The following is a 24,632-nucleotide window of genomic DNA, read 5'->3' as shown; positions in this document are numbered from 1 at the left end:
TGAGTTTGTAGCTGAGCTTCTTCCCGTTATGTGAGTGCGCAGGATGATGAATGTGCTGCTACATGTTTAACATGTCCTGTTTGTACGTTCCCAATCGCACATTTGTTTTTAATTTAGTACATAGGCTACTGCAGCTGCCCTCAACAAGTATGTACTGTTGCATGCAGTATGCATACATTTGGGACATACTGTTTGACCTTGAACTTTGACCTTATTGTGGTATTCTACACAGAGGATTGTGGGTCAGAATAGCCAGAAAAGCATGCTGGCTTGCATCCTGCTAAATGGACCGGATGCAGTAATCCATCCTGGTATTTTTGGCATGCTGTATTTGACATACTGGTAGCGTCTGAAATTCCATAACATGCCATATGCTAACATGCTATTTAGTACACTAAAACAGCATGTGCGATTTTTTAAGTATGTCTGAAACCTTAGTATGAAACCAATAGTACGCAAATTGCATACTATTTCCGGTGAAATATTACAGTATGCAACGCTGGACAGTAAATGCTAGCATAAATATCCCATAATGTTGTGGGATTATTCCTTATTTCATGGGTTAATTTGGGATTTACACATCATTATTACACATATATAAAAACGCCAAAAAACGAAGCATTCAAATACTGATTTGGAGGACGATTACCATGGCAACGTCAAAGCTTCGAAGCATTCGGGTCAGCCCTACTGTTTATTCACACAAAATGATGTTGAATGATAGTGCGTAGTTTGCAATTTCGGACATATCCACTATGTATTGGGACATACTAACTGTACGTTCAAATACCATACTACAACAATATTTAGTATGCCATAAAAAGATTTAGTTTGTCCCAATGCATTGTTTGTCAAATGCAGTATGCCAAAAATACCAGGATGTCCTACTGCATCCGGTCGCATTTTGCAGGATGTAAGCCAGCATGCTTTTCTGGCTATTCTGACCCACAATCTTCTGTGCAGCAGACATATGAGCTAGGGGGTCAAAGTTTAAAGTGCAATGTTATGGCGAAGTAATATGTCCCAATTGTATGCATACTGTATGCAACAGTACGTACTTTGTAAGGGCAGTTGCAGTACGTACTAAAAGTAAAAAGAATGTATGGAACGCACCCTAAATCTTTTTCTGGCATACTAAATAGTACAGCAGTTTGGGGCTTTGTCCAAAATCGCATACTATGCACTGCATACCCAATATGTGTACTATTGTTCAACATACTTTTGTGTGAATAAACAGCAGTATGTATCTTTTTGCACGCACTGAGCAGTAATTTACGTCGTCACTTCCTGAGAGCCTCCTTGCCGGTTGGAGACGTTTAACCATGGTAACCCGTGTCAACCTCATGTGACCAAAACGATGGTTTGTTAGGATCAAAGTCTGAACTAATTTAAAATATATATTACGCCCAGCAAAGTGAAATCTTATACTTACGGTTATATTGAAGCGTTATTGATGTAACAGATATGTCTGTCAACGTCTGTTATAAACGTTGTCATCAATACCGCATTGTATTGTGGAATATTTATGCCGCTGTGGTGTCCAGCGTTGCATACTGTAATATTTCACTGGAAATAGTATGCAATTTACGTACTATTGGTTTCATACTAAGGTTTCACACTAAAATATCTCACATACTGTTTTAACATACTAAATAAAATGTTAGTATGGAATTTTTGGACGCAAGTTACGCAACCAATATCTTTTTCTGGCATACTAAATAGTATGGTAGTAGGAACGCCAATAAATACTCAGAAACACTCCAAAAGAAGAAATATGTTCAAAAGTCAAAGAATTCCTTTATTACAAAGTCAGCATGTTGATGATGTTCCAAAGAAGGCAGAAAGGGCAAAAAATAGATGTGTAGACAGAAATACAGCAAGTCATTTGTGAGGGATTCAGGTACATGCTACATAACTGCCAGACCAGAGAAAAAAAAGAAACAGACCGTTAAAGCAGTAAAAAGGCTCTGAACTTTTTCATTTCCTCCACATTTCTGACCGACTTAACATGTACAGGAATGGCTCAACATATATAAAACCCACCTCTCCGTACTTTACAAGTACACACACACAGCAGAAGAAACGGAAGCAACTGGTATTTATCAAGAGTAGTAAGTGCTGCTTACTAAACCATTTCTGCCTTTCAAGTAATTTTTAATGAGCTGGTATTTTGATAAAAAGGACAGTTATTTATCCTCAGTCAGCATCCATGTAGGGAACAAGAAATCTTTCCTTGTATAAAATGTAGAAATCTGGTCCGTCTTCACTGAGCAGATACGAGAGGAAGTGGAAGCTATTTAATATTTGTGAAATAAGCCTGAATGTCAGTCTGAGGGCATCCTGCAGCAGCAAATACTGGATATACAGGGTAGGGAGGAAGCATCTTCAAAACCAACTGCTCCTCCGGGATGTTTAGTAACACTGAGCCAGACTGAGCAGCAAACAGCAGGTAAATGGTGTCATTGTTAGGAGTATCAATATCAAGATACATGCCTTGACGTTACAGTACAAAATGCTAATAAATACACTACCCTTCAACAATAATGCTCACTTGGGCAGCAGAGGATATAAATTCTGTTATTTGTGGGTGGGTGAGGAGATTTAAAGGAAGCAGCTCTGATTCATTTATAGGCCTCCAGTAATACAAAGTAGGTTCAGCATACTGAACCAGACACACACACACTCACACACACACACACACTCACACACACGCATTTAATTACACTGTCACACTCCCACGCAGACATGGTCAAAGTAAAACAAAACGACACCACTTTTTGTGAAAAGCTCTGTTGATTCTGCAATACTGTAAGTTTAACAAACATGACTGCTGCACATCAAAGCAAAAGTTTGACAATTTGACAAATACGCTTAATTCGCTTTGTGGCGGAGATGACAAGATTTATACCACTCCCATATGTTTTCGTCACCAGGAACACGATCACCTCAAAACCTCACAAATTAACTCGTTAAATCTTGTTTTGTTTAATACAGTAAAGTGTAATTTAAGGCCCACTTCTGATTGTTAAACAATTTTGAGGACCCCCTTCCTAAATAAATAATAAATAAATACTCCAGCGGAGTAACTGTGCCCAGTTAAGACATAGTCTGACCAGCGCATGAATCGGAAAACCTGGGTAAAAGTAAATTGTCGATTTTACATGTCGATTTTTGTACAGAATTTAAAAAAAAACAAAAAAAAACGAGACAAAATGGTGATTTATTAGAGGTGATGGAAGGCGGATTTAGTTAGCAGGCCAGTCGTTTCTCCGTTTCTTGTCTTTATGATAAGCTAAGCTAACCGGCTGCTAGCTGTAGCCTTATATGGGCAAGCTATGCTGACGCTCAATAAAGCGAATAAGGATATTTCCCAAAATGTTAAACTGCTCCTTTAATGTGTCAGTGGTGAATTAAGGGGTTTTCTTGAGACACAAGCCAAAACAATTATTCTTTTTTTTTTTTTTTTTTTTTAAAGGACAGATTTCCCCCCAAATATATAACTATATATCAATTTCAACAAAATGTTGCCAAACCAATACACGGATTTATGGAATGAAAGCCTTCATTTCATTACATGAGAACAAGTAAATCACAGCCAAAAGGACAAATACCAATATCACTACTACAAAGATTCTGAGTTTCCTCTTCATCCTGTAATTAGTTTTTACTGATAAGAGCAGTAAACGTTGAAGATGCCGCCCCATCAACAAGGCACATTTATGCATAAAACTTAGCCATGTAATAATAATAATAATAATAATAATAATAATAATAATAATAATAATAATGCCTTTTCAAACACAAGCTGTGGTTATCATTAAGACTTTAAGGCTGTATGACAAACCATCATCAAGTCAGACAGTCAAAATGATCTCTCAGAATCATGTTAGTAATGTTTGCATTTGCTTAAATTTGAGTTTTTAAGCCAAACCTTAATAAGAAATGCAGACTTGTTCCTTCATGTCAGTTACAAATGGTGTGAAAAAAAGATCAGCTTACATTGCATCACTGTCCTGTGTCTTTAGAATGTCAACTTATTCATGAGCCAAGAAAAACAGCCATTTTTAGTTATGTGACATTGCATTTTACAGATAATCCAATGAGTTCTTAAATAGTTTATTTATCTTAGGTAGGAAACTTTTCTCAACCCATAAAGAAACACCTAATACCTTCAGTTTATCTAGTCAGCATAGACATATCTTTTCATTAAGGTCAAAAATGGTTAATGCAGTAATCTTGACATTAAAATATGTTCTGCATAAAGATAATACCTCGTCAAAGGGGAATTTCATAAATTTCGGAGGATTTTCAAACCATTATTGTAGAAATAATCAGGCACTGCACTAGAGAACTTGCACTTTCAGCCATCTAACCCTCGTTCTGTTGACTCAACATGGCCTCATTCAAACACCTGAACATGAATCCCTTCTTTCAACCCCTCGATGAAGAAATAATATCAGATATGACTGAAGCAGTAGAGCAAAAAAAACAACAATGCAGCAGAAATGACACTCAATGACATATTAATTACAACTAAAGGATGAGGATGAGCAAAGGGAGGGAGCATTTGCTGGTATTCAGACCATTGAAATGAAGACAGTAATACTGACGGATTGATATCTCACTACCATGTACATGCATGCACTATGTATACATGATTAAACCATTGCCTTATTGCACATTCAGTAGCACTGCAAGTTTTATGAGACTGAAACAGACCTGTTAATGGATGCCGAAGCTGTTCTACTGATTTCTTCTGGCATAAAGACGTTGACTACATTGCACCAAAAATGCCCCGTGGTTTTGTGTTTCTGTTGGCTCAAGTAGCGCACTCGTGCTTTAAAATGACTTAAATATTAACTGACTCTGGTCTGAAGTCCAGTAGATACAACTTAATGTCAAATTCGCTCAGGTTGCACCAGTTTCACAGATCAACAACTTTGGCTGAAGACTGAACTTAAGACCTTTCAGAATCACATCAGAAATGGGAAGACATGTAAAAAAGCCTATATGTAAAATAATTAACTTCATTTTACTTGCCAGACACACACTTCACGAGCTGACAATCTGTATCATCACTTCATGTGTATGTGTTGAACTCATGTTTGTGAAACCTACATGGATCTAGTTGAGGCTGAAAGTTCATTCTTGACCTTGGAAATAGTTTGACAAAAAAAATCTTAACTCAACTGGAGCTTTCGACCGTATTTGAAAAAACTGCATCCTCTTAAGAAGGCTGTGAGACAGTTAAAAGCTCCCCAAAAAGCTAGTAAGTGGACCTTAGGTTAAGATTTTTTTTTGTCAAAACACATCGATCTAAATGAGTCAGTGTTCATGCCTATTCAGTCTACTGTGATCTATTTAATCAGCCAATTAGACTGTTGTCAGGCCATTAAATAGGTGTTATCAGTCGCTAAAAGCCCCATAGATGCGGGTCAGTGGGGGCTTACTACACCCACTAGTAGGTTTTTATCATCTATTCACATGGCAGATCACCAAAAGAAGGTATAAAAGAAACACAACAGCGACATCGAGCGACCGTAGTAATTATGAAAGGAGCAGAAGTGGAAGTCAGGCGCTGTAGTATAGACAGCGTGAAACTCCATAAGTCGAGGACGATGAACAAAGGGCTTTCACCTAAGACACCGGAGTTTGCATCCTGTGTGAAACCAACAATATGTAGTTGTCTTTAGTTGTCTTCATACTTATTTTAACCCAAAACACAATGTTTTTCCCCTAAACGTAACTCAGAAATAACTTTTTTTTTTTTTTTGCCTTTTTCGTTTGTGTTTAAAACGTGACGTTTCATTCAGTTTTACATGTTAGAACGTGTTGCTTTTAAGTTTCACTTTCACTTTTACAACGTAGTAGGTGTAGTAGGCCCCTAATGACCCACATCTATGGTGCTTATATTGACTGATTACGCCTATTTAATGGCCTGATAACAGTCTAATCGGGTGCTTTAATGCCATCTCGTACCAGCTTCAAAAAAGGGGGTTGTGACAAATTTAATTTCCGGCTGCATTTGTCTATTTCATGACACTTTCTTTTACCTACATTTCCACTCGGCCTTTACTTCTACACAACAAAAAGTTACACAAAAACAAAGATTGATATAATTTAAACGCAGTCTGAGAATCAGAGAGTGTGTGGAAGAACAAAGTCACACCGTAGACAGCTTCTCTCGACTTTAGAGCCCTCTGCCAGGCTACAAGTATAAAATAATGGAAATCTTTGTTTAAATAAATACAAATCTTAGGATAGTTAAAAGAAAATAAAAACAGAATAAAATGAAATAACTGGGATAATACGTGATGCCTTGGACAAGCAGCTGATAAAAATTCCCTCCCAGAAAATAATTTCTTTAAATGATTTTTCTCTTTTCTCTTTTTTCCAAAAATGAAAATATAGTTTTTTTTTCAATGTTCTTTGCAAGTTTCCATTAAAAAAAAGTATAGTACCAATGAGTCCTCTTTGAAATATATCTACAGCTGTACAATAGGTCTTGCAAGTGAATTCATGAAAAAAAACAAAAAAATTAGCGCATCATTTTACATAAAAAAGCCTCTTTACAGATATGGGTTAAAAAGGGTCATAATAAACAATATAAAAAGAAGATAGAAAGACAGCGTTTGCTAATGAGATTCTTGGAGATTCGTCTTCTCTTCGATGGCCTGTTTCACTATTTCAGCCAACTTCAAGCGGTCGACTTTATCGGAGAAAGATCGCCCTGCAATGAAAAAGCTGGTGGTTAAGAACCTGGTAACTATAGAACCAACGAAAACCTACAGATAAATGAGTAAATGATTAATGCTTTTAACTGGAAAAAAAGATCAAGACTGTATTGCTTAACTAACACACAACTCCAACCTATCATTTGTCTTTTTCACTTTATCCATTAGGCTTTAACCACAGTGACTATTAGAAAATAGAATATATTCAACATTGTTGTCTGATGTTTGGTGGACAATGGAGCAATTTACTGATACTGATGTTTAAAATAAATATTTGGCCGATAGCAGATACCGATGTTTTGTTGTTGTTATTTATTCCCCCTTTGGTGCCAGGGAAACAAAGAGATCTTCATTAGAAAAAAATAACTGAACTGTCTTCACTCTTAAAGTCATTCAGCCCTTCATTCATATCTTGAAAGAGCACAAATTAAATTGTACAAATTTATGAAACGAGCTATAAAATAACCTTCTTTCGCATGAAAAATAACTTCTTCAAAAGCCCCTTAGCCTGTATACAGTTACCTACTCAATGAGAGGAATTTTATACCTAACCCAACAAAAACATATTGTTAAACATAAATTAAATGCAATTAAATCAGCAGCTAACAACACAACATTTATCCAGCACAAAATGAATGCAACACAACACATAAACATCGGCCATCATGAATGTCATCTTATTTGCCAATAGGCCGATTGCAGTCAACGAGCCGAAAATCGTCCGATACCGATGTTCGACCAATAAATCGGTGCATCCCTAAATAATTAGGCTATACAGTTATTTACATTATTGATTAATCTGCTGATTATCTTCTCAATTCATTATTTGGTCTATAAACATATAAGAATTATGAATAAAGGCCTTCACAGTTTAGGTGACACCTTCTAATTTATTACCTCATAATTAGACAAAAAAAAGAAGCAGATCGTCGCATTTGAGAGGCTGCAACTAAGTAATCTAAGACAATAAATCAATTGACCAATCGCTGTTCTGATAATCCATCAGTCCTCGGCCATTTATCTTTTATATGGACAACTGAGCCATGTTTGTAACTGCAACAACTTTTTTTGGCAGGCAGATGAGGCAAAAAGACCGGATAATGTGGGGCGTCGTTACAGCTAAATAAATAAGGGAAAAGAAAAATGTTCAATAGTTGCTATTGTTAGATGAATGAACAATGAATGACAACTACAGCTAATTTCGAACAGCTTTTTTTTTTCTAGATGTCAAAAGGTGAAACAGCTGCTTTGCTTTTAATTGTTTAATTAATACAAAAGATTACCAGATATAGACAAGATGAAATGGTACTGACCGTCCCAGCTGAGCCCCTGCAGGCCGTCTCTCAGCTGTTTACAGTCTCTGTTGAACCTCCAGGCTTCATACATCACCTCATTCAGCTTCTCATCCTCGTTCTCTCCTAGACAAACAAAAACAGGCATTTCAGAAGCTACTCGTTTTCTCTCTCAGTTAGTTTACATTGGTGAGACTATTCTGTCTTTTAAAGGTTGCAGCGGGCTCAGTCTTAAAGCTAGATTGAAGATACTGCTATCATATGAAATTAGAAAACCTGATGAATCGATTGGCACCATGTCATGCTAGCTTGTCGGGAAGAACGCTAAATAATTTAGGATACATTTTGGTGAGGAAAAACTGGCACAGCTAATTTTAAAGGGGTCCCTTGACATCTGACCTCAAGATATGTGAATGAAAACTCTGAGATGAAAACAGTGAAAACTATCTTATTAGATAAAACAGATGTTGACAAACTGCATAGTTGAAAAAAGGTAATAAATCTCAATACTCAGCATAACGCAAAATGTTTAAAATCACAATAAGATCGTACCGTGACTTAAGTATTGTGATAATATCGTATCGTGGGGCCTCTGGTGATTCCCACCCCTAATATACAGTATATAGCTAATATAGCTTAATTATAGCCGGTAATGTTTATTCATTATACCTGTTAAAACATGGGTGACCTTCTCAGTATTTTGGGTGTCTTACATAAGTTAAGTTATAGCCAATCTTTGTTTTGTTTTCATCTCCAGCCAGCAAAATGCTTCTTAGTTGAAAAGAAATGACTGAAATTTAGATATGTTGTTTGGGGTGTGCTGTATTGTGGCAAATTATAACAGTATATACTGATATGTGCTTATATACAGTGCACAAAGTATGTATTCAGTAAAATGCTGAATGTTTTAAGTCTATTTAATTAAAATGTCAACATCATTGTGGGTTTACTGACCAGCTTGTGGTAGTATACACTGTGCAATGACGTCTCGCAATTTTTCCAGCGCTACGTTGGAGTCTTCCCCTCCGTTCTCTGGGTCATGAATGAAGAAACCGTCACTGGGCTTGGGGCTGTAACAGGGACACCAAAACACATTTCAGACCAAACTTTGACCCAATTTGGAGAATCGTAACTGAAGAGAATGAGATTTTAGTTTAGATTCAGCACCGACTAATACATTGCAACAGGAAGGCAGATAGAAACATCAGAAAAACATTTCTCACCCTCACTGAGCTACTGTATCTTATCAGAGGAATCATAATTTTAAGTGCAATACATCTATACTTCAAATACAGAAAAAAAAAAAAAAATCAATCATACCCTAGTAGTTTCCGCTTCCTGAGGATTGGGTTGTTGACAGAGTTTAGAGGCTTCAGGCTGACGTTCAGATCCTGAATTCTCATGTTGGCCAGCTGCTCTGCGTGGGCCTGCTGGATACCTGCGACTACCGCCTGGAAGGCAGAGAGGACAGACAGTAAAGCTGTGTTTCCACTGCATGGTACGGCTCTGCTCGACTCAACTCCATTTTAGTAGCAGGTCCTTTTCTCTATGCTGTATTTCCACTGCAGATAGTATCCCCTCAGTGTAGGCGGGATTCTCAGCTGATCGGCGTAGCGACGGCACGGGAAACTGCCGTGACATCATCTTCAGCGGGACACGCGTTTCAACGGCAACCAAACCGAGAATCTGCACTTTGTCGATTCTCCGGCGTAGTGTACGGTGTAATTTTGCGAGCTGCCATTTTTTAAAATCTGGGTCGAGTGATTTAAAAATTGCGGTCACTATTGACGGAGGCTTTTTAAAAACGGCAAGTTTTCTGCAGGATGTCCCGTGTTGCGCTAGTGGCGATTCTCTCTGACCAATCAGTGGTCTGCAGTGTTTTAACTCCACCTTCTAGTATGGGCTCAGCTCGCTTGGAAGCTCGACCGAGGTGGTACCAGTAATGGAGTGGTTCTATTGGTACCATCCACAACTTTTGCACATGGAAACACAAAAATAACTGTTCTAATGTGTAACTAAGTGAACTGGACAGCTTGGTGTAAACGTGCCATGTGAAAAGGAAGAAGAGGACGCAAGAGAACTAACTAACTTTCAATAGTGGCCTGGGCTTGACCGTTGCAACATTGGTGCAATGCAAGATTTTTCACCTTTAACTTCCCACTCACCTTATCCATCATCATCTGGGCAGAGGGCAGCACGTTGTCGAGGGCCTCGGTGCAGTTGAGCCAAGGGTGATCTAAGACTCCCTCAATAGTCAGCCTCTCCTCTGGCTTCACCTTCAGCAGCCTGCCGGGGGCAGACGAGGAGGGAGAACACATTATTGGATAGAAGAAGGAAATGCTGTTCTGGGACTACAGCAAGATGAGATAACCAGACAAGATCAGGGGACAAAGAAAATGACTCACTTGCGTACGATGTCCTTGGCCATCTCAGAGATCTGGCTCCACTCATCTTCAGGGAAGTCAAAGCTGCCCGTCATAATCTTCTTCCTCATGTCCTTTGGGATGGTGCGACTGTGGTGCTTGGAGTAGAACGGAGGATAGCCACACAGCATCACGTAAATGATCACACCGAGGGACCACAAGTCACAGCTCTGAAGAACAATAGAAAAGAGAAAATAAACATTTATTTAAAAATATTTTCGTATTACATACAGTAGATATTGAGTAATGATATTTGAGGAACAATACTTGCTACAGTAGACTTAAATGCTTAGTTCAACAGGTTTGGGTCTCACCTTGTTATAGGTATAAGGAGTGGGTGAGGTAGGTATAATTCCAGACTTTTCCTTCTGGTGTCTTCTTTGAGCCTCAAGTACCTGAACAGAAATAACAGCAGAAGGGATACATCATGGAAATGTGCGTCAGCTTTCATTATTGCTGCATTTAAGATGTCCCGATCTGCAGTGTTGTAGTACTCGCGAACGGTCTTGGTCTCAAGACCACTGTTTGAAGGTCTCGGCCTCAGACAAAGAGGTCTCAGGATTTTATTTCAAGACCACAACTGCGGGGATATCCCTAAATTGCCTGTGATTTATCTGATTTATTTGTTAACATCATTACTGTGATTGGATGTTAAACTTCCCTGCTTCACATGCAACCAATAACTTGACTCATTTCTAATTTGAAATGTTTCACACGCACTCAAAAGAAAGTAAACGCGGAGGACAGGAGAAGAAGCTCTGGCTGTGGAGATGTCAGCCAAATCTTCGGTAATGAAATTTGGTTACCTAAAACGCAAAGACATCATCTGCAAAACAGTATCCAAAAGAAAACACACAGAAGTATGTAGATTCTGCAATGCAATGCTGACTGAGACGGCTGGGACCACGTCAAACTTTTATCGGCACTTAGAAACACCTATGGTTTGTGTGTCATGCACTGTGGGACTCTGGTGTGGTCTTGACTTGGTCTCAACCCCTCAAAGTCTTGGTCTTGTCTCGGTCTCTACATACTCTTGTCTCGGGTTTAAGTGGTCTTGACTACAACACTGCCAATCTTTGGATGCCTTTTACGCCTTTTACCTGAGGTGCTACATAGTAGGGAGTGAACTGAGGAGTCATCAAGTCTCCTTGATCAATTTTGGCAAAGCCAAAGTCACACAACTTCACAGGTGCATCCTGTGGAAAAGACAGAATCAAGAGTGAGAAACATGAGCAAGCGAGCACAGAAACGTATTTCTGGCTTGTTCCCTTGACAACATTTTTAACACATTTCAGGTTCCAGGGAGATCATTGAAGGTGCTGCCAGAGTAGGGGTGGATTTAGAAGTCTTGGCCAATTCCTGCAGTCAAAACTTTTCCTTGTTACAGTGTCTCAAAAAGTAAAGCTGCAGCCTTACAGTCCTGCAAAGTTGATTTTCATTTGTAGCAAAAGCATCAGTAGTGGCATCAGTCGTGGTACACTTTTAAAATTGCCGTATTTAAGTCTGCAACTTCAGGTACTTACCAGAGAGTTATCCTTAAAGAGCAGGTTCTCTGGCTTCAGGTCACGATGTGCAATATTTAGGGAGTGACAATGTTCCAAGGCTTGACTGATCTACAGGGGGAAGAGACATCAGACTGAGACGCTAGTCTATGTGTGTGCGTGTGTGTTAGTGTGTCAAAGCAACCTTTAAACACACTTGATTTGAGCTGGTGTGTGTTGCATCTTTTCACCACGAGTCTCGCTGTTCAACTGCCTCATGTGCTGCTTTATCCAAGCAGGGGGCTGCTAATGACATGAGGAGGCTCTTACACACAAAGAAACACGCAGACAGACAGTAGTGGAGAAAGACTGACCGACCGAAAAAAAATATCTAAAAATGACATTGATTCAACATGCTGAATCATGCTGATTCAGCATGTTGAATCGGCGGCGGAGCCCGTCGGTGAGAGAAATCACTCTGATTGGCTGTTCACCTTAAACTAATCGGTGCACGAGAAGAGAAACGGACGTGAGGAAAGCAAGACAACGAGTAAAGTCAAGAGGACACACACAGAAGGCTCTTCTCATTTTTCATCTTCATCTCATCTGATCACTCCAATACGGATATTTTCACAACAACATGGCCATCTGGAATGAAGCTAAGTGGTGAGTGAGAGTGGTGTCAGCAAACGCTACTTTGTTTCATGGTATGGAGATTTATTTCATCTCACGCAGGTGCAAAACGTACGTGCTAACTGGCTGTTGGCTGTAGTCTTTACGGTATATTCGAGTGCAACTTTACAGGTGACGTGAGGCGACGCAACAGTCGGCCTTCATCACCGCTACTTCTTTGATGTTGGTTTGGTGTGTCTGGGCGTTTACCTGTTTAGTGACCTGACTGGCCATCTTTTCAGTAAAGTGCCTGTGCTGACTGATTCTGTGGAACAGCTCTCCACCCTCCATCATCTCCATAACAATCAGGAGCCTCGCTCTGTAAGAAACGAGAGGAGGCGTGGGTGTCAGTGGAAAGAGCAAAAGAGAGGCGATGGATTGACGTAAAAACAAAAAGAAATGCACAGGATTGCACACAAATACAGGGCTCTTTACCTCGGGCTGGACTCATGCGGAAACTGGACACTATTGGCGTAAACCTCCAGGATTTGCACTATGTTTGGGTGGTTGGCACACATCATATGGAGACGCACCTGCATGGAAGAGAATCAAACACTAATTCACTTAAATTTGTTAAAAGTTTTATGTTAAAACCGTGCACAATAACTACAACACAAAACAACATCCCACAGGAAGTGATACATTTCTTTAAACTACAGCAAAGACAACGGAGCATTTAGTTTTACTAACTAATACATATTGTTATTAGACAAGAAACTGGGGGTGAGCAATAATATATAAAGTATTTCCTACCGTGACGAGTCAAAATATCTGCAGTGAGGCCTATTCTACCATGATATATGTACTTTTATATCCCGATATGAATATATATGGTGGCATAGTAAATTCTGATCCAATATTGACAGAAAAAAGTCCTGCTCATTGATTTGTGACATTACCCACAATGACTTAATACAACAAGAGATAATAAAGTGATCCCTTAGTAACTATATAGCGTAATCAGACTCAGATTTCACTGCATATATATTGTGATACCACCAAACCCTAACCCAATGTCTACACAGCCCTAGTAGCGAAAGCAGTGTGTAGCAGAGCAGCAGCTTCAGTCCTCCGTCTGTCTATACAGAATGCGTTCAGGCACAGTATTGAGTGTAGGTCACCCACATTTTGGCGGTGCTCATGATCACTGTTGTTACATCGTAAAACGGAAGAAAATAGACTTGAAACTTAAGATACGCTGAAACGTCTCCCGTGTACACGAGCTGTAATAGAGATTCAGTTCCTAATATACTGCTAACTACCATTTTATTGGTTCCTGTAGACACAAAGGCCTTGTTTATTTTTATTTTCCCTTCATCATATATTTACAGAAAAGGTCAGGGGAGTGCTTGTGTGTGTGTGTGTGAGAGAGAGAGATGAACACCTGGAAACTGAAGGTGGTTTAGTACTTTAGTAGAGGAGCTGTGATACAAGAACCACAACAGAAATATGTTTTACCTTCATTGACTCATGTTTGTTGCAAGAATCTGCATTATGAACTAGGGCTGCAACAAATGATCATTTTCATTATCGATTAATGTACCGATTATTTTCTAGATTAATCGATATATCGTTTGGTCTTTAAATGGTCAGATAATAGTGAAAAATGTCCACTTCTAATCTCTTAAAAGTCCAAGGTGAGGTCTTTAAATCTTAGTCTTGTTTTGTCAGTCCAAAACCAAAGGATATTCAGTTTTATATGTTACAAAAAAAAAGAAAAGAAGGAACTCTCCATATTTGAGAGGCTGAAAACAGCATTTTCGGACATTTTTTTTTGAAAAATTACTTTAAGGATGAATCGATTATCAAGATAGATAGGCGATTATTTTCTGTTAGTCGACTAATCGATTATTTGACTAATCGTTGCAGCTCTATGAACTGTTAAATAACAGATACTACAAATACAACTACACATTATGCAGCTAACGATAGGGAGGCTTTTTCCAACTAACTAATTGCAATGATGAAAATGATGCAGTGTCAGTGTTATAAACCAAACACGTAAACTGAAGTCATCATTATCGTGCGCACAAACAAAACCTCTGCCTTCAAACATAGCATGTATCCAAGTAACACCCTTGTTTAAAAAAAGATGATAAAAGTGCCTGAAGAATACACTGTTTGGCGGTAATAATCTGTGTGGCTTTGCTTGTCAGTGACAGTTTTCACAGTTGAGCAGCGAGAGCTCGTGTGGAGCAAATCTGTGGGGCTTGTTTTGACTGTATGTCTCACTGCTGAACTGCTGTATAAGCTGCTCGATCAAAACAGAAGGCTGCTAATGACATGGAGAGGCTGCTAGATACCGTGTTCACTGCAGGAAGACAATGTTACAGACAAAGACGCCCTTACAAACAGACAGAGAAGTCACAGGAGACAGATTGATGAGGAAAGAAAAACAGGAATTAATAGAGACGGCGAGGCAGACAGAACAAATCATATTGATACAGCCACAGACAACAAACAACAGGCATTAATCAAAACCGAGACTGTGTTTCCTCTAACCTCATTCCTGGCCTTGGGGCGATCAATGAGGATCTTCAGGGCCAGGCGTTCCTGAGATGACTTCTTCACACAAACTCTGAACAGGAAGAAAACAACAGTCAACAAACATCTCAGTCAATATGAAAACCCAATCTGTCTCACAGATGTGATCATGTATGCAAACAATCAATAAGGTAGTTTCTGTAGTCTGGCAGGGCTTTTCTTATTTTCTGGTGTTCCTTGTTACCAAACAGTTGCTCACCGGTGTCGGGCTTATCTGAGTTATGTGTTCTAAATCCATGTCTGTAAAATGTAATCAGTGTCTGTAAAAAAATAGATAAGCCAGGCATTTTGCCTGTTTGTATGATAGAGAAACATGATCATTAGTCAAGTCAATGTTGGTTATATACTGTAGCGCAGAAACCACAAGTTTGTCTTAGAGGACATCAGATATTCAATAAAATGCCAGACAGTCTCCACAAATACAAAACACAGCTGGTACCAATGTGTGGCCTAACAAAGTTTGGCAGCTGTGATTCAGTGTGCGGTTACTCTCTGCTTTCTCCTCGACTGACGTGTGGTTACCTTGTCTACCAATATCGTTACTATTGTTAAAATCTTCTGATTTGACACCAGAGCTGCAGTGATTGATCGATTAGCTGTCAACTATTAAATTAATCGCAAACTATTTTGATAATTGATTAATCAGTTTAAGTATCTTTTCAAGACAAAAAGTCTAAATTCTCTGATTCCTTCTCCTAAATCTGAATATTTTCTGGTTTCTTTACTACGCTGTGACAGTAAACTGAATATCTTTGAGTCCTGGACAAAACAAGACATCATCTTGGGCTTTGGGAAGCACTGATCGACATTTTTCACCATTTTATAACATTTTATAGACTAAACAACTATTAATTAATCTAAAAAATAATCGTCAGTTCAAAAATGAGTGCATCCTTATTCAACACTATCTGACAGTATCATGTGTAGTCTGTCAGCTTGTTTCAACTCTCCCTTGAAGCCATGTGATGTTTACGCTGAGTGAAATATTCAAACTAGAGACTCCATGTTTTTATGGCTCCATCATTTCATCAAATGGAAATAATTCTAGTTGTGTTTTGCATCAGTTTGTACTTCAGAATTCAGCCCCATATGTTTGGTATTTATTATATTTTATGTGATTTGAACGGGTTGGTGCAACAGTTCAACAAGTCCATGGTTCGGTTTCTAGTGCGGTTTTTGGGTCACGGTTTCGATTTAGTTTGTTTTGTTTTGCACATTATAGGGAGAAGAAAAACATAACCATTTCCAATGTGTTTGATTGATTGATTGATTGATTGATAGTAATGAATTATATTTCTGTATTATATGAAGCCAAAACACTGATTTTATACATGAAATAAGGCAGGCTACTTAATGGTCAAGTAGGCCTTTTAAGATAATTGCCTCTTCTGTGTCTCTGACACCTCATCAAATAATTAGCAGGCCTGTATTTAATAGTGGTGCAAAAGTTCAACAAGCCCATGGTTTGGTTTGTGCAGTCATTGAATGGTTCATTTTTACTGTTCGGTTTTGTATCCCTTGAACTAGAGCTATATCAGCAGATATTAGCTTATTACAGTTATATTGGTATCGGTTTATATGTCAGCCGATAAGTTACAAGAAACTGCAGTACAGAAATGTCAAACTCGATTTGAGGTAATTCAGAAACGGTGTTGCCACTACATTTTTCTACTACTCTACTATTTTTCAACTGTGAAATGTCCCGTTTAGCATGTATCATGGTGAGGTGAGACCCAGAGATCTCTCAGTATATGCCTAAAAAATCCTCTATCAGTCAGACTACAGTTTGAACAATGTTTGGCTGCACAACATGATTTGTGGTGCTTGTTTAGGGGTTCATTTCTATTGTTACTGAATTAGCTTTATCGTCAATTTCTATGTGCTTGAATATGGTGCTACAGGTGTTGAAGTCTAGGTAATATGTGCTGTGAAGTTAAATTTGGCCTGATGTAAACACAGACAAGAAAGCTGCTGACTAGACTAGTCAGAGTTAGAAACCCTATTTTGTCAACATCACAGTTTATTATGGGACATATGAATCATCTTTGTAATGAGAGTAAAACCAAATAAAAAGTAATATATATTCATATTCAAGACTTTTTTTTTTATGAATATCTCCTTGTAATGGTCGTCTACAAACTACATTTTAGCATCGCAGCAGAACACAGATGAAATATGGACCGCACTGATATACATTTAATTTTCTAAAAAAGCCCATCAACTCCTTTCCCCCTCCTCCAAGCAGCAAGGACTCAAATATTCACTTTAAACAGCAACCTCTGGCCCTTAAACTCAGATTACACTATTAAAGCATTACTGCGAGAAACATTCTGCTTCGGCCAAAGTTCACTTCACTGGAAAAGCAATACCTACCTAATGAATCACAGAGTTGGACAGAGGGGGGCTAGTACAGTAAAAGACATGATTGTGTTGTGAGAGAAAAAAAAAAAGGTGAGAAGGACAATCCAAAAAAATCTGTATGAGCTAAAGTCTCCATGAATCAGAGAAATACAGAATTAGAAAAACAAGAGACAGAGTGAGTAAGAGTTGCCAGAAAAGAAACACATGAATCACAGCGTTCAAGAATGTGTTTACATGGAGGGCTGATGAGTCAATTTCTCAGTATTCTTGTCACTTGAGGCCAAAACTACACACGGATATAACAGGCTGATACAGAAACCATGATAGCTTCAAAGTGCCGAATGGGCAGGAGGAATCAGTGACACACATTGATATATTACAGCCTGCATCTAGCTGGAATCAGCAGAAGAAACTGCACATAGCATGAACAGACTTAAAAAGCTGTTTGAGCAGCCACAGCCTCCCTGTAATGTTTTGCTGTAACTGAATACATCTAAAACAGAAGTTATTCCTATGAAGAGGTTATACCAGGGTTAGCTGAGGTGACGAGGGCAGAGGTCAACATGAGCACAGACAGCGCAAACAAGAGACGTTAACTAGCAAACCATTTTGATTCTGGTTATGTAGGCCAATGCAGAGTGATGTCTGTAGCATTTTCTGTCTCATAACAAACAAATGTCCTGTTTCCCAGCCTGATGATGACTTCAATTTGTGCCTTAGATTCACCACATGACTTAAAAGTAGTTTATTAATGGGTAAAAAGTAGGGCCGTCAATCGATAAAATTATTTAATTGCGATTAATCGCAAATTAAAGCTTCAGTAGGTAGTATATTTTTGACATCATTGGGCAAAAATTCCATAATAACCTTTCAGCATATTGTAATTCAAGTTTTCTGAGAGAAAACTAGACTTCTTCACCTCCTCATGGCTCGGTTTTCAGACTTAAAAATATCTAGCATGTGACGGGAGACTTTGGCCAATCACAGGTCATTTCATAGAGAAAGAGCGTTCCTATTGAGCGTTCCTATTGGCTGTGCTCCGGCTGGGGGGCGGTGCTTGGTACTTCCTCAACAGATCTCAACATGGCTGCCGGACCACAAACTTTCTCATCTTTCTCACTACAAGATGATTCTGGAAACATTAGAGGCGAGAAATAGGCATTACAGTAACAGAATATTGATTCATATTTGATCAGCGCTGCCTAGTCTGACCGTTTGGTTGAAGTTCGCGAGTGATTCACAGCCAGCTCATAGACGGCAGCTGGACGGCAGACTCCAACTCGGCTCTGATTGGTTGTTTAAATATGCTGAAATCATAACATAGCAAACTGAAGCCCGACAGGCAACAACAGCTGTCAGTGTGTCAGTGTGCTGACTTGACTATGACTTGCCCAAAACTGCATGTGATTATCATAAAGTGGGCATGCCTGTATAGGGGAGACTCGTGGGTACCCATAGAACCCATTTACATTCACATATCTTGAAGTCAGAGGTCAAGGGACCCCTTTGAAAATGGCCATGCCAGTTTTTCCTCCTCCGAGGTTTCTAGTTTCATATGATAGCAGTATCTTCACTCTAGCTTTAAAATGAGCCCGCTACAACCTCCAAATGATCGATTGCATTAAAGAAATTAGTGGTCTTAAAAACGAATTTGCGTTAATGCGTTATTATGGCGTCAACCTTGACTGCCCTCGTAAAAAGACTTAATAGTCATTGCTGCTTACTGTTAGTATTTCACAAATGTGAGTAGATTGGAGAGAAGAATGCAGAGAGGGGGGCAAAGATAAAGAAAACTGCTGAGTTTTATCATTGATCCCACATGCATCCTCACGAATCCACTACTCAATCTGAGTGCAGCTTCTCAAAAGAAGGTCTGTTGCTTTGCACAACATTTCATCAATAGTATGTGGACTAAAACCTGACAAAGCCACAGAAATAGACATAAATACACTTTACATGTATTCACTTGCACAAAAAAACAAACAGGATAAGATATTTCCACTCAAGGAGGTGAAGGACAAAAGTTTTGGTTTGGATTCAAGCTCAGGATGCTGCAGTTACATGGACTGTTTCTGAGCCAAATGAGCCCCCACCATCTACAACACAAATGGTACCGGTGCCAAACATCTCAATATTAAGCGTCGAGTTGCAACGGTGTTACACACTAGTGGTTGGTCCAGTCTGTTAAAGCCCCTTCAAGTGACAAGCATCTGGCCTTTTCATATTCTCAATATGTGTTAATGTGTCAAGGATAAAGTCAAACTGTGCTGGTGAAATGGTGCCACGGTGAACACGATGCAATAAAACCACAGGAGAAGTAACATGTACCAAGATTTTTTGGCATGAAGTTTGTCCATTCAACAACTCAGTTAAAGTCAAATAATCCACATCTGCTATGACGTTTATACTTGAATCCAACCAAAAGGTGTGGCTGCAACCACACTCTCTACATCAGCATTCACAACCATGGTTTAGTCATACACTGCAAGGGCTGGGCAATATATCAATATTTATCTCTCTCTTTAATCCTATCACGTCACGATACACTATTTTAAGATCTAAACAAAACTAGAAAGCAATTTTCAATGGACGCTGGCTCTGCTCTCACAACTGCGCTCAACCCAGCATGTCAGATTTCTCCCAGTATGTTTTCTGCAATCCTAAACAGTGCCAGTCGAACCCATTTCCATACCAAACACAAACAGATAACATAATGATGATGTCTCCTTTATGCAATACTACTTGTCCCGGTCTTAGTTTAATGAAAGACTATTTGTTCTGAGTTGTGTCAATGCAACACTGCCCCAGCAGCAACCGTTTGACATTAATCTGATGCAGCACAAACACATTTGGTGACTGGAGATAGACCATTTGTTAACACACTCTCTCCCTCTCACTCACCTGACAGGTCCACTGATGCCGGCTCCCAACTTCTGTGTCCAGTTTATGTTGTACTCGTCTAGAATGGAGGTTTCCTGTCGGGAAGAGAAACCACACCAAACAGTAGGCTATATCAGATGTTCGAAAATAAATGAGAAACATAGTGTTTGTGCAGAACTGGTATGGTTTAATGTTCACAGTTATCAGCAGAGAAAGAAAAGAAAATTCTGTACTAGAGGGATCGTTCTCAATCATTGTCAGCACCTAGAGTATCAACTGAAACTGCTGTTAAGCATAACAAGGACTTTTCACATTCACAAGTGGCCCTGTTCAGACCTGCTATTAACATGCGTCCTCAGTGATCGGATCACAAGTGGACAGCTCTAAGTACAGGTGTGAATGCACCCAAGACGCATGGAGGACGCATTGAGATCCCACCTTTCAGACCACATTCAGAGGTGGTCTGGGCCACATATGGCCACAGGCATTAGCAGTGTGTACGTGAATGTGTCAAGGACCACCTACTTAACTGACGTCCCGCTGGGATCCGTGGGGCTCATTGCGCTCCGCATGTGAATAGACAGGTAGACGCGAGCGCCTGCTTTTCAGCATGGAAACGGCCTCTGTGCTCTACTGTACTCTGTCAGTACAACTGTATTTTATTAAAATATATCTTATCTATAGGCTACATATCTACAGACTATCAGACTAGGTACGCAAAGTGCATTATTATCATATTGTTGGAGATGTGTCTGTGTTTTTGTTCCGGTGCCTTGCACGGAGCTGACACCCGCCCGCTTGCTCGCTCGCTCATCCCCGGCTCTCTGAAGCTCTGTACCCCGCCGTTGCCTGGCAAAGGCAGCGGTGACGGTGGCACGGAGGTCCCCGGGGACCGCCAGAACAATAACCTTTTATTTTGATGTTAATAAAATGTACCCGAATTCACGAATATGTAGGATATTACTACTGACATTCATGTTATTACGTCACGTCTGCTGTATTAGCCGTGTGTTTACTACGTGTTTCTTTGCATATAGAGGAAGTGAGATCAGATCACAAGTGGTCACTCAAGACTCATGTGGAGACGCATTCTAATGCCAGGTGTGAAGACGTAGTTAAAGCTGTCCACGTGTGTTCGGATTACTCAGGACGCATGTTAATGCCAGGTCTGAACAGGGCCAGACACTCACAAAAGAGTTTGGCAGATTCTCCTCAGTAAAGAGTGCTATGCATTTCCACCCGTTGAGTTAGCTCTGGGTTGTGTAAAAGCCGCCTTATCCATTATCACCTGTCTAGTTTCACGATAGTGCTAATCTTTAATGTAGAATTACTCTTGAAAAAAGACAGCTTGGCTGCTATAAAACACATATATCTGGGAAAGTCTAGCCACTGCTGCCGATAAAAAATGGTTAAAAAAGAAGGATGGGATTCTATCCCAGAAGGAGGGAAGCACTGGGAGACATCCTCTGTAATCAACTGAGTCGAAAAATATTGGAATGGAGCTCTTAAAATCACACTTGAATTGTGCTGGATTTAAATACATTTTTGTTTGTCAATATTTCCGAGTTTGTGCTGTATTTAAGTAAACTGAAGTGGACCATCCTCTGCTTATACTCTAGTTACAAACCCCCAAACTTAAGATCAAATGATTAAATTATCCCTTTTCCTCCTTTCCTGAGAATATACTGGTCTTGGCCAGCACAGTGCAGTTAATCGTGTGCCACTGCCAACAGGCACCATAATTTCTCCTCCCTGTCACTGCCCTGCTCGGCCCAATCTGGTCTGTGTAAACACAAAGAGACTGATGATAATCGGGATTCATGATTACGCAACATAGGACGAGAGGCGTCTCAGCTGTCACAACTAACCAGGGGTCTGTGCCATAAACTTAATATCTTTGAAGTATCTGACTTCACACTGCGTCCAATATTGGCAGTCCTGGAGGTTGTTACCAATTAAAGAAGAGTTCCAGAGTATCTGGTTAAGCCCAAAGTTAGCTAACTAACTCACTAATTTTTCATCACAATAACGCCCCCCCATTGTGATCCAGTTCCCAGTGCCGTCCCCTCAGTCAACCCAGCATTAGGTTCATTCTGGCCCAACTGTGAAAGCAGAGGGCCAGGGACACTTGGGATCACATTTTACTGCTTGTATTAAATGCCCGGGCAGTGACACATCGAGGGGAGAAAGCCAGGAATGAATCCCACTGCCAGGGTGTATGGAAATATAATGACCATGACCATGTAAGATAGATCCAAGCTCCACAGTAATGTTTATCAAGCGTAAAACTTTCCATAACACACTCATAAGTTACATTTATACTATTTCTAAGCTACACAACATTCAAGTGTACTTTTCAGTGCAGTCTTCATTGAAATCATTCTTAGAGCAATAGATCACGTTGACTGAAGTAGCACTGACAATCATGCTGTAGTCATCGGCCCAAATATAAAACTAATGAAGTCAGTAAAATCAAAACAATCCCCCATCCCAACAATTAAAAAGTAACATTTCCAGCATCAATGGTTGTAGCTCCATTTGTTTACTACAAACGTCATTAAATCAAGACCAAACGTGATTACTGCTACAAAAAAATGAAAACTTCTGCATTGTTTACTTTGCACGAAGATTTAAGATTGACATTTGATCTAGTTAAACTTACCTTGATGAACTTGTCTGCGTTGTTATCCTCCGACATGGTGCTGTGCTCTGGACAGATGAAGTCTGCCTCGCTGATCTCACACAGTTGACAGTAGACAACAAAGCGTTTTTCTCTCTGACCTTCACAAAGTTTCGGTCCTTCAAACCTGGGCTGGACCAAGGCTTGTTTATATGACTACTGATGACAGAACAAGGCCATTGGGGCAAAATGATATTCGGCCACCGATCAGCCAAAGCCGAGTTTGGTTCACCTGGAGACCTGAAGCCCAGCAGCCGGCACCATGTAACGTTAGACCAGGCCAGCAGGGCTCACAACCTCGGGGTCTCTCTTCCAGTCGACTTAACCTCACTGTGGTGACCATGTAGAGTCTCAAACTCCGAGCAAGGTGTCCAGAAAACAAGTCGAAGACAAGTCCAATATGGACAAGCTAACCACTTATGTAGGCGCACTGAGGAGCATGGGACAAGCAGTGTATTTATAGCCGGCGCAATGAGAGCAGAGCTCTGCTAACACTGCGGGGACTGGCTCAGTGAGCTAGTGGCTCTCCATCCTGCGGTCAGGGCTGATGATTACACAACAAAAGGCAACCGGGAATGATAAAGTAGACCGAGGATACTATCTGAAAAGCACCGGTATTATCCTCGATTAGCGCTGGGTTGATCTGACACGACGAGCACACCGTGTTCCCAGCAGCACAGCAGCCTATTATGTCGTCGAGCCGAGCCGAGAAGGCTAACGGGGCTAACGGGGCTAGCGGGTTAGCTCAGCTGGGCAAGTTGGTTTTCCAGCTCTACTCAAAGACACAGATGTTAACATTCTTCCGTAATAAAAACTCAGCTGTCGTACAGAACAATGAGACAGTTTCAGTGGTGTGAAGGGTTAATGGAGAGTGTTTTCATAGGTGACCAAGGAGACACACATCTCCGGACTAGTTTGTTAATCCCATAGTTGCTTGTCAGAGGGAATACACAACCAGAGGCCCCCGCGCTGAACGCCTGATCAAAAATAATAGACACTTATTTTGTATATTCGGACAATATGTAGATTACTATTGTTTTTCTGTCGATAAAAACATATTTTTTATACGTATTAAACGTGTATTGGTCGGTACATTTTTAAAGTGAACGGTTTTAAATTTGTATAAAATAAGTTTGGAAAAGGCCAGACTATGGTGGGTCCTTATAAGGTCCCAGATTTTTTTTTTTTTAAATAAACTTTATTAACAATTTGCTTTTAGCACAAACAATAAAGTAAACTTGAAATACAGTGTTGACATTTTGGTGCATAATACACACAAAATAAATTAGAATTAAAAAAAAGCTAAAATATACAAGTTGGAGGTCCCTTGTCTGTTAGAAAATGTGTCCTTACTGCATTTGTCCTTTTCTTAAAGTTCAAAGCAGCTAAGAAACAGTAGGAAGATGATGAAGTTTATCCTGAGAAATCTTGTTTTATGAATGAAAAAAAATCCCAACAGAAGAATACAGAAGAATAGAGTTCAGCATCTTTATCAGTAACAGAGGCAACAATTGTATAATGACATGAAACAGCATTGATCACTTTAAAATGCACGTCAATTCACC

At 39.7% G+C, this 24,632-nt stretch overlaps 2 protein-coding genes across 2 annotated transcripts in view; one reads left to right on the top strand and one right to left on the bottom strand.

Annotated features, from left to right (window-relative positions):
* Positions 1-1,773: 1,773 nt before the first annotated feature.
* Positions 1,774-24,025, bottom strand: mapkapk5 (MAPK activated protein kinase 5). The gene is made up of 14 exons (XM_074637426.1): positions 23,050-24,025; positions 20,409-20,482; positions 15,105-15,180; positions 13,038-13,135; positions 12,813-12,921; positions 11,973-12,062; positions 11,550-11,645; positions 10,764-10,844; positions 10,432-10,619; positions 10,192-10,312; positions 9,347-9,477; positions 8,981-9,096; positions 8,048-8,152; positions 1,774-6,730 (listed from the first exon to the last, which is right to left on the bottom strand). Exons 1-14 carry the CDS (start codon positions 23,083-23,085, stop codon positions 6,636-6,638), a joined length of 1,416 nt encoding a protein of 471 aa, XP_074493527.1. The 5' UTR covers positions 23,086-24,025; the 3' UTR covers positions 1,774-6,635.
* atxn2 (ataxin 2) overlaps positions 20,414-24,632 on the top strand; it is a 37,039-nt gene continuing 32,820 nt past the window's right edge. The window contains exon 1 of the mRNA XM_074637417.1: positions 20,414-20,510. The gene's annotated coding sequence lies outside the window, so the exon portion shown is untranslated. The remainder of the gene's footprint in view (positions 20,511-24,632) is intronic.

This window comes from Sebastes fasciatus, chromosome 6 (assembly GCF_043250625.1).
Source record: "Sebastes fasciatus isolate fSebFas1 chromosome 6, fSebFas1.pri, whole genome shotgun sequence".
NCBI classification, from domain to species: domain Eukaryota; kingdom Metazoa; phylum Chordata; class Actinopteri; order Perciformes; family Sebastidae; genus Sebastes; species Sebastes fasciatus.
This window is presented reverse-complemented; position numbering and strand designations above follow the sequence as displayed.

What these genes read in the sequence shown, in the direction of transcription:
- mapkapk5 (XM_074637426.1), bottom strand. Translation starts at nt 23,085, where the DNA reads ATGTCGGAGGATAACAACGCAGACAAGTTCATCAAG. An exon ending in CCAGTCAGGTCACTAAACAG is followed by an intron (nt 12,063 to 12,812) that starts GTAAACGCCCAG and finishes TTCCCCCTGTAG; the next exon opens with ATCAGTCAAGCCTTGGAACA. An exon ending in GTGTATACTACCACAAGCTG is followed by an intron (nt 8,153 to 8,980) that starts GTCAGTAAACCC and finishes TTGTTTGTCTAG; the next exon opens with GAGAGAACGAGGATGAGAAG.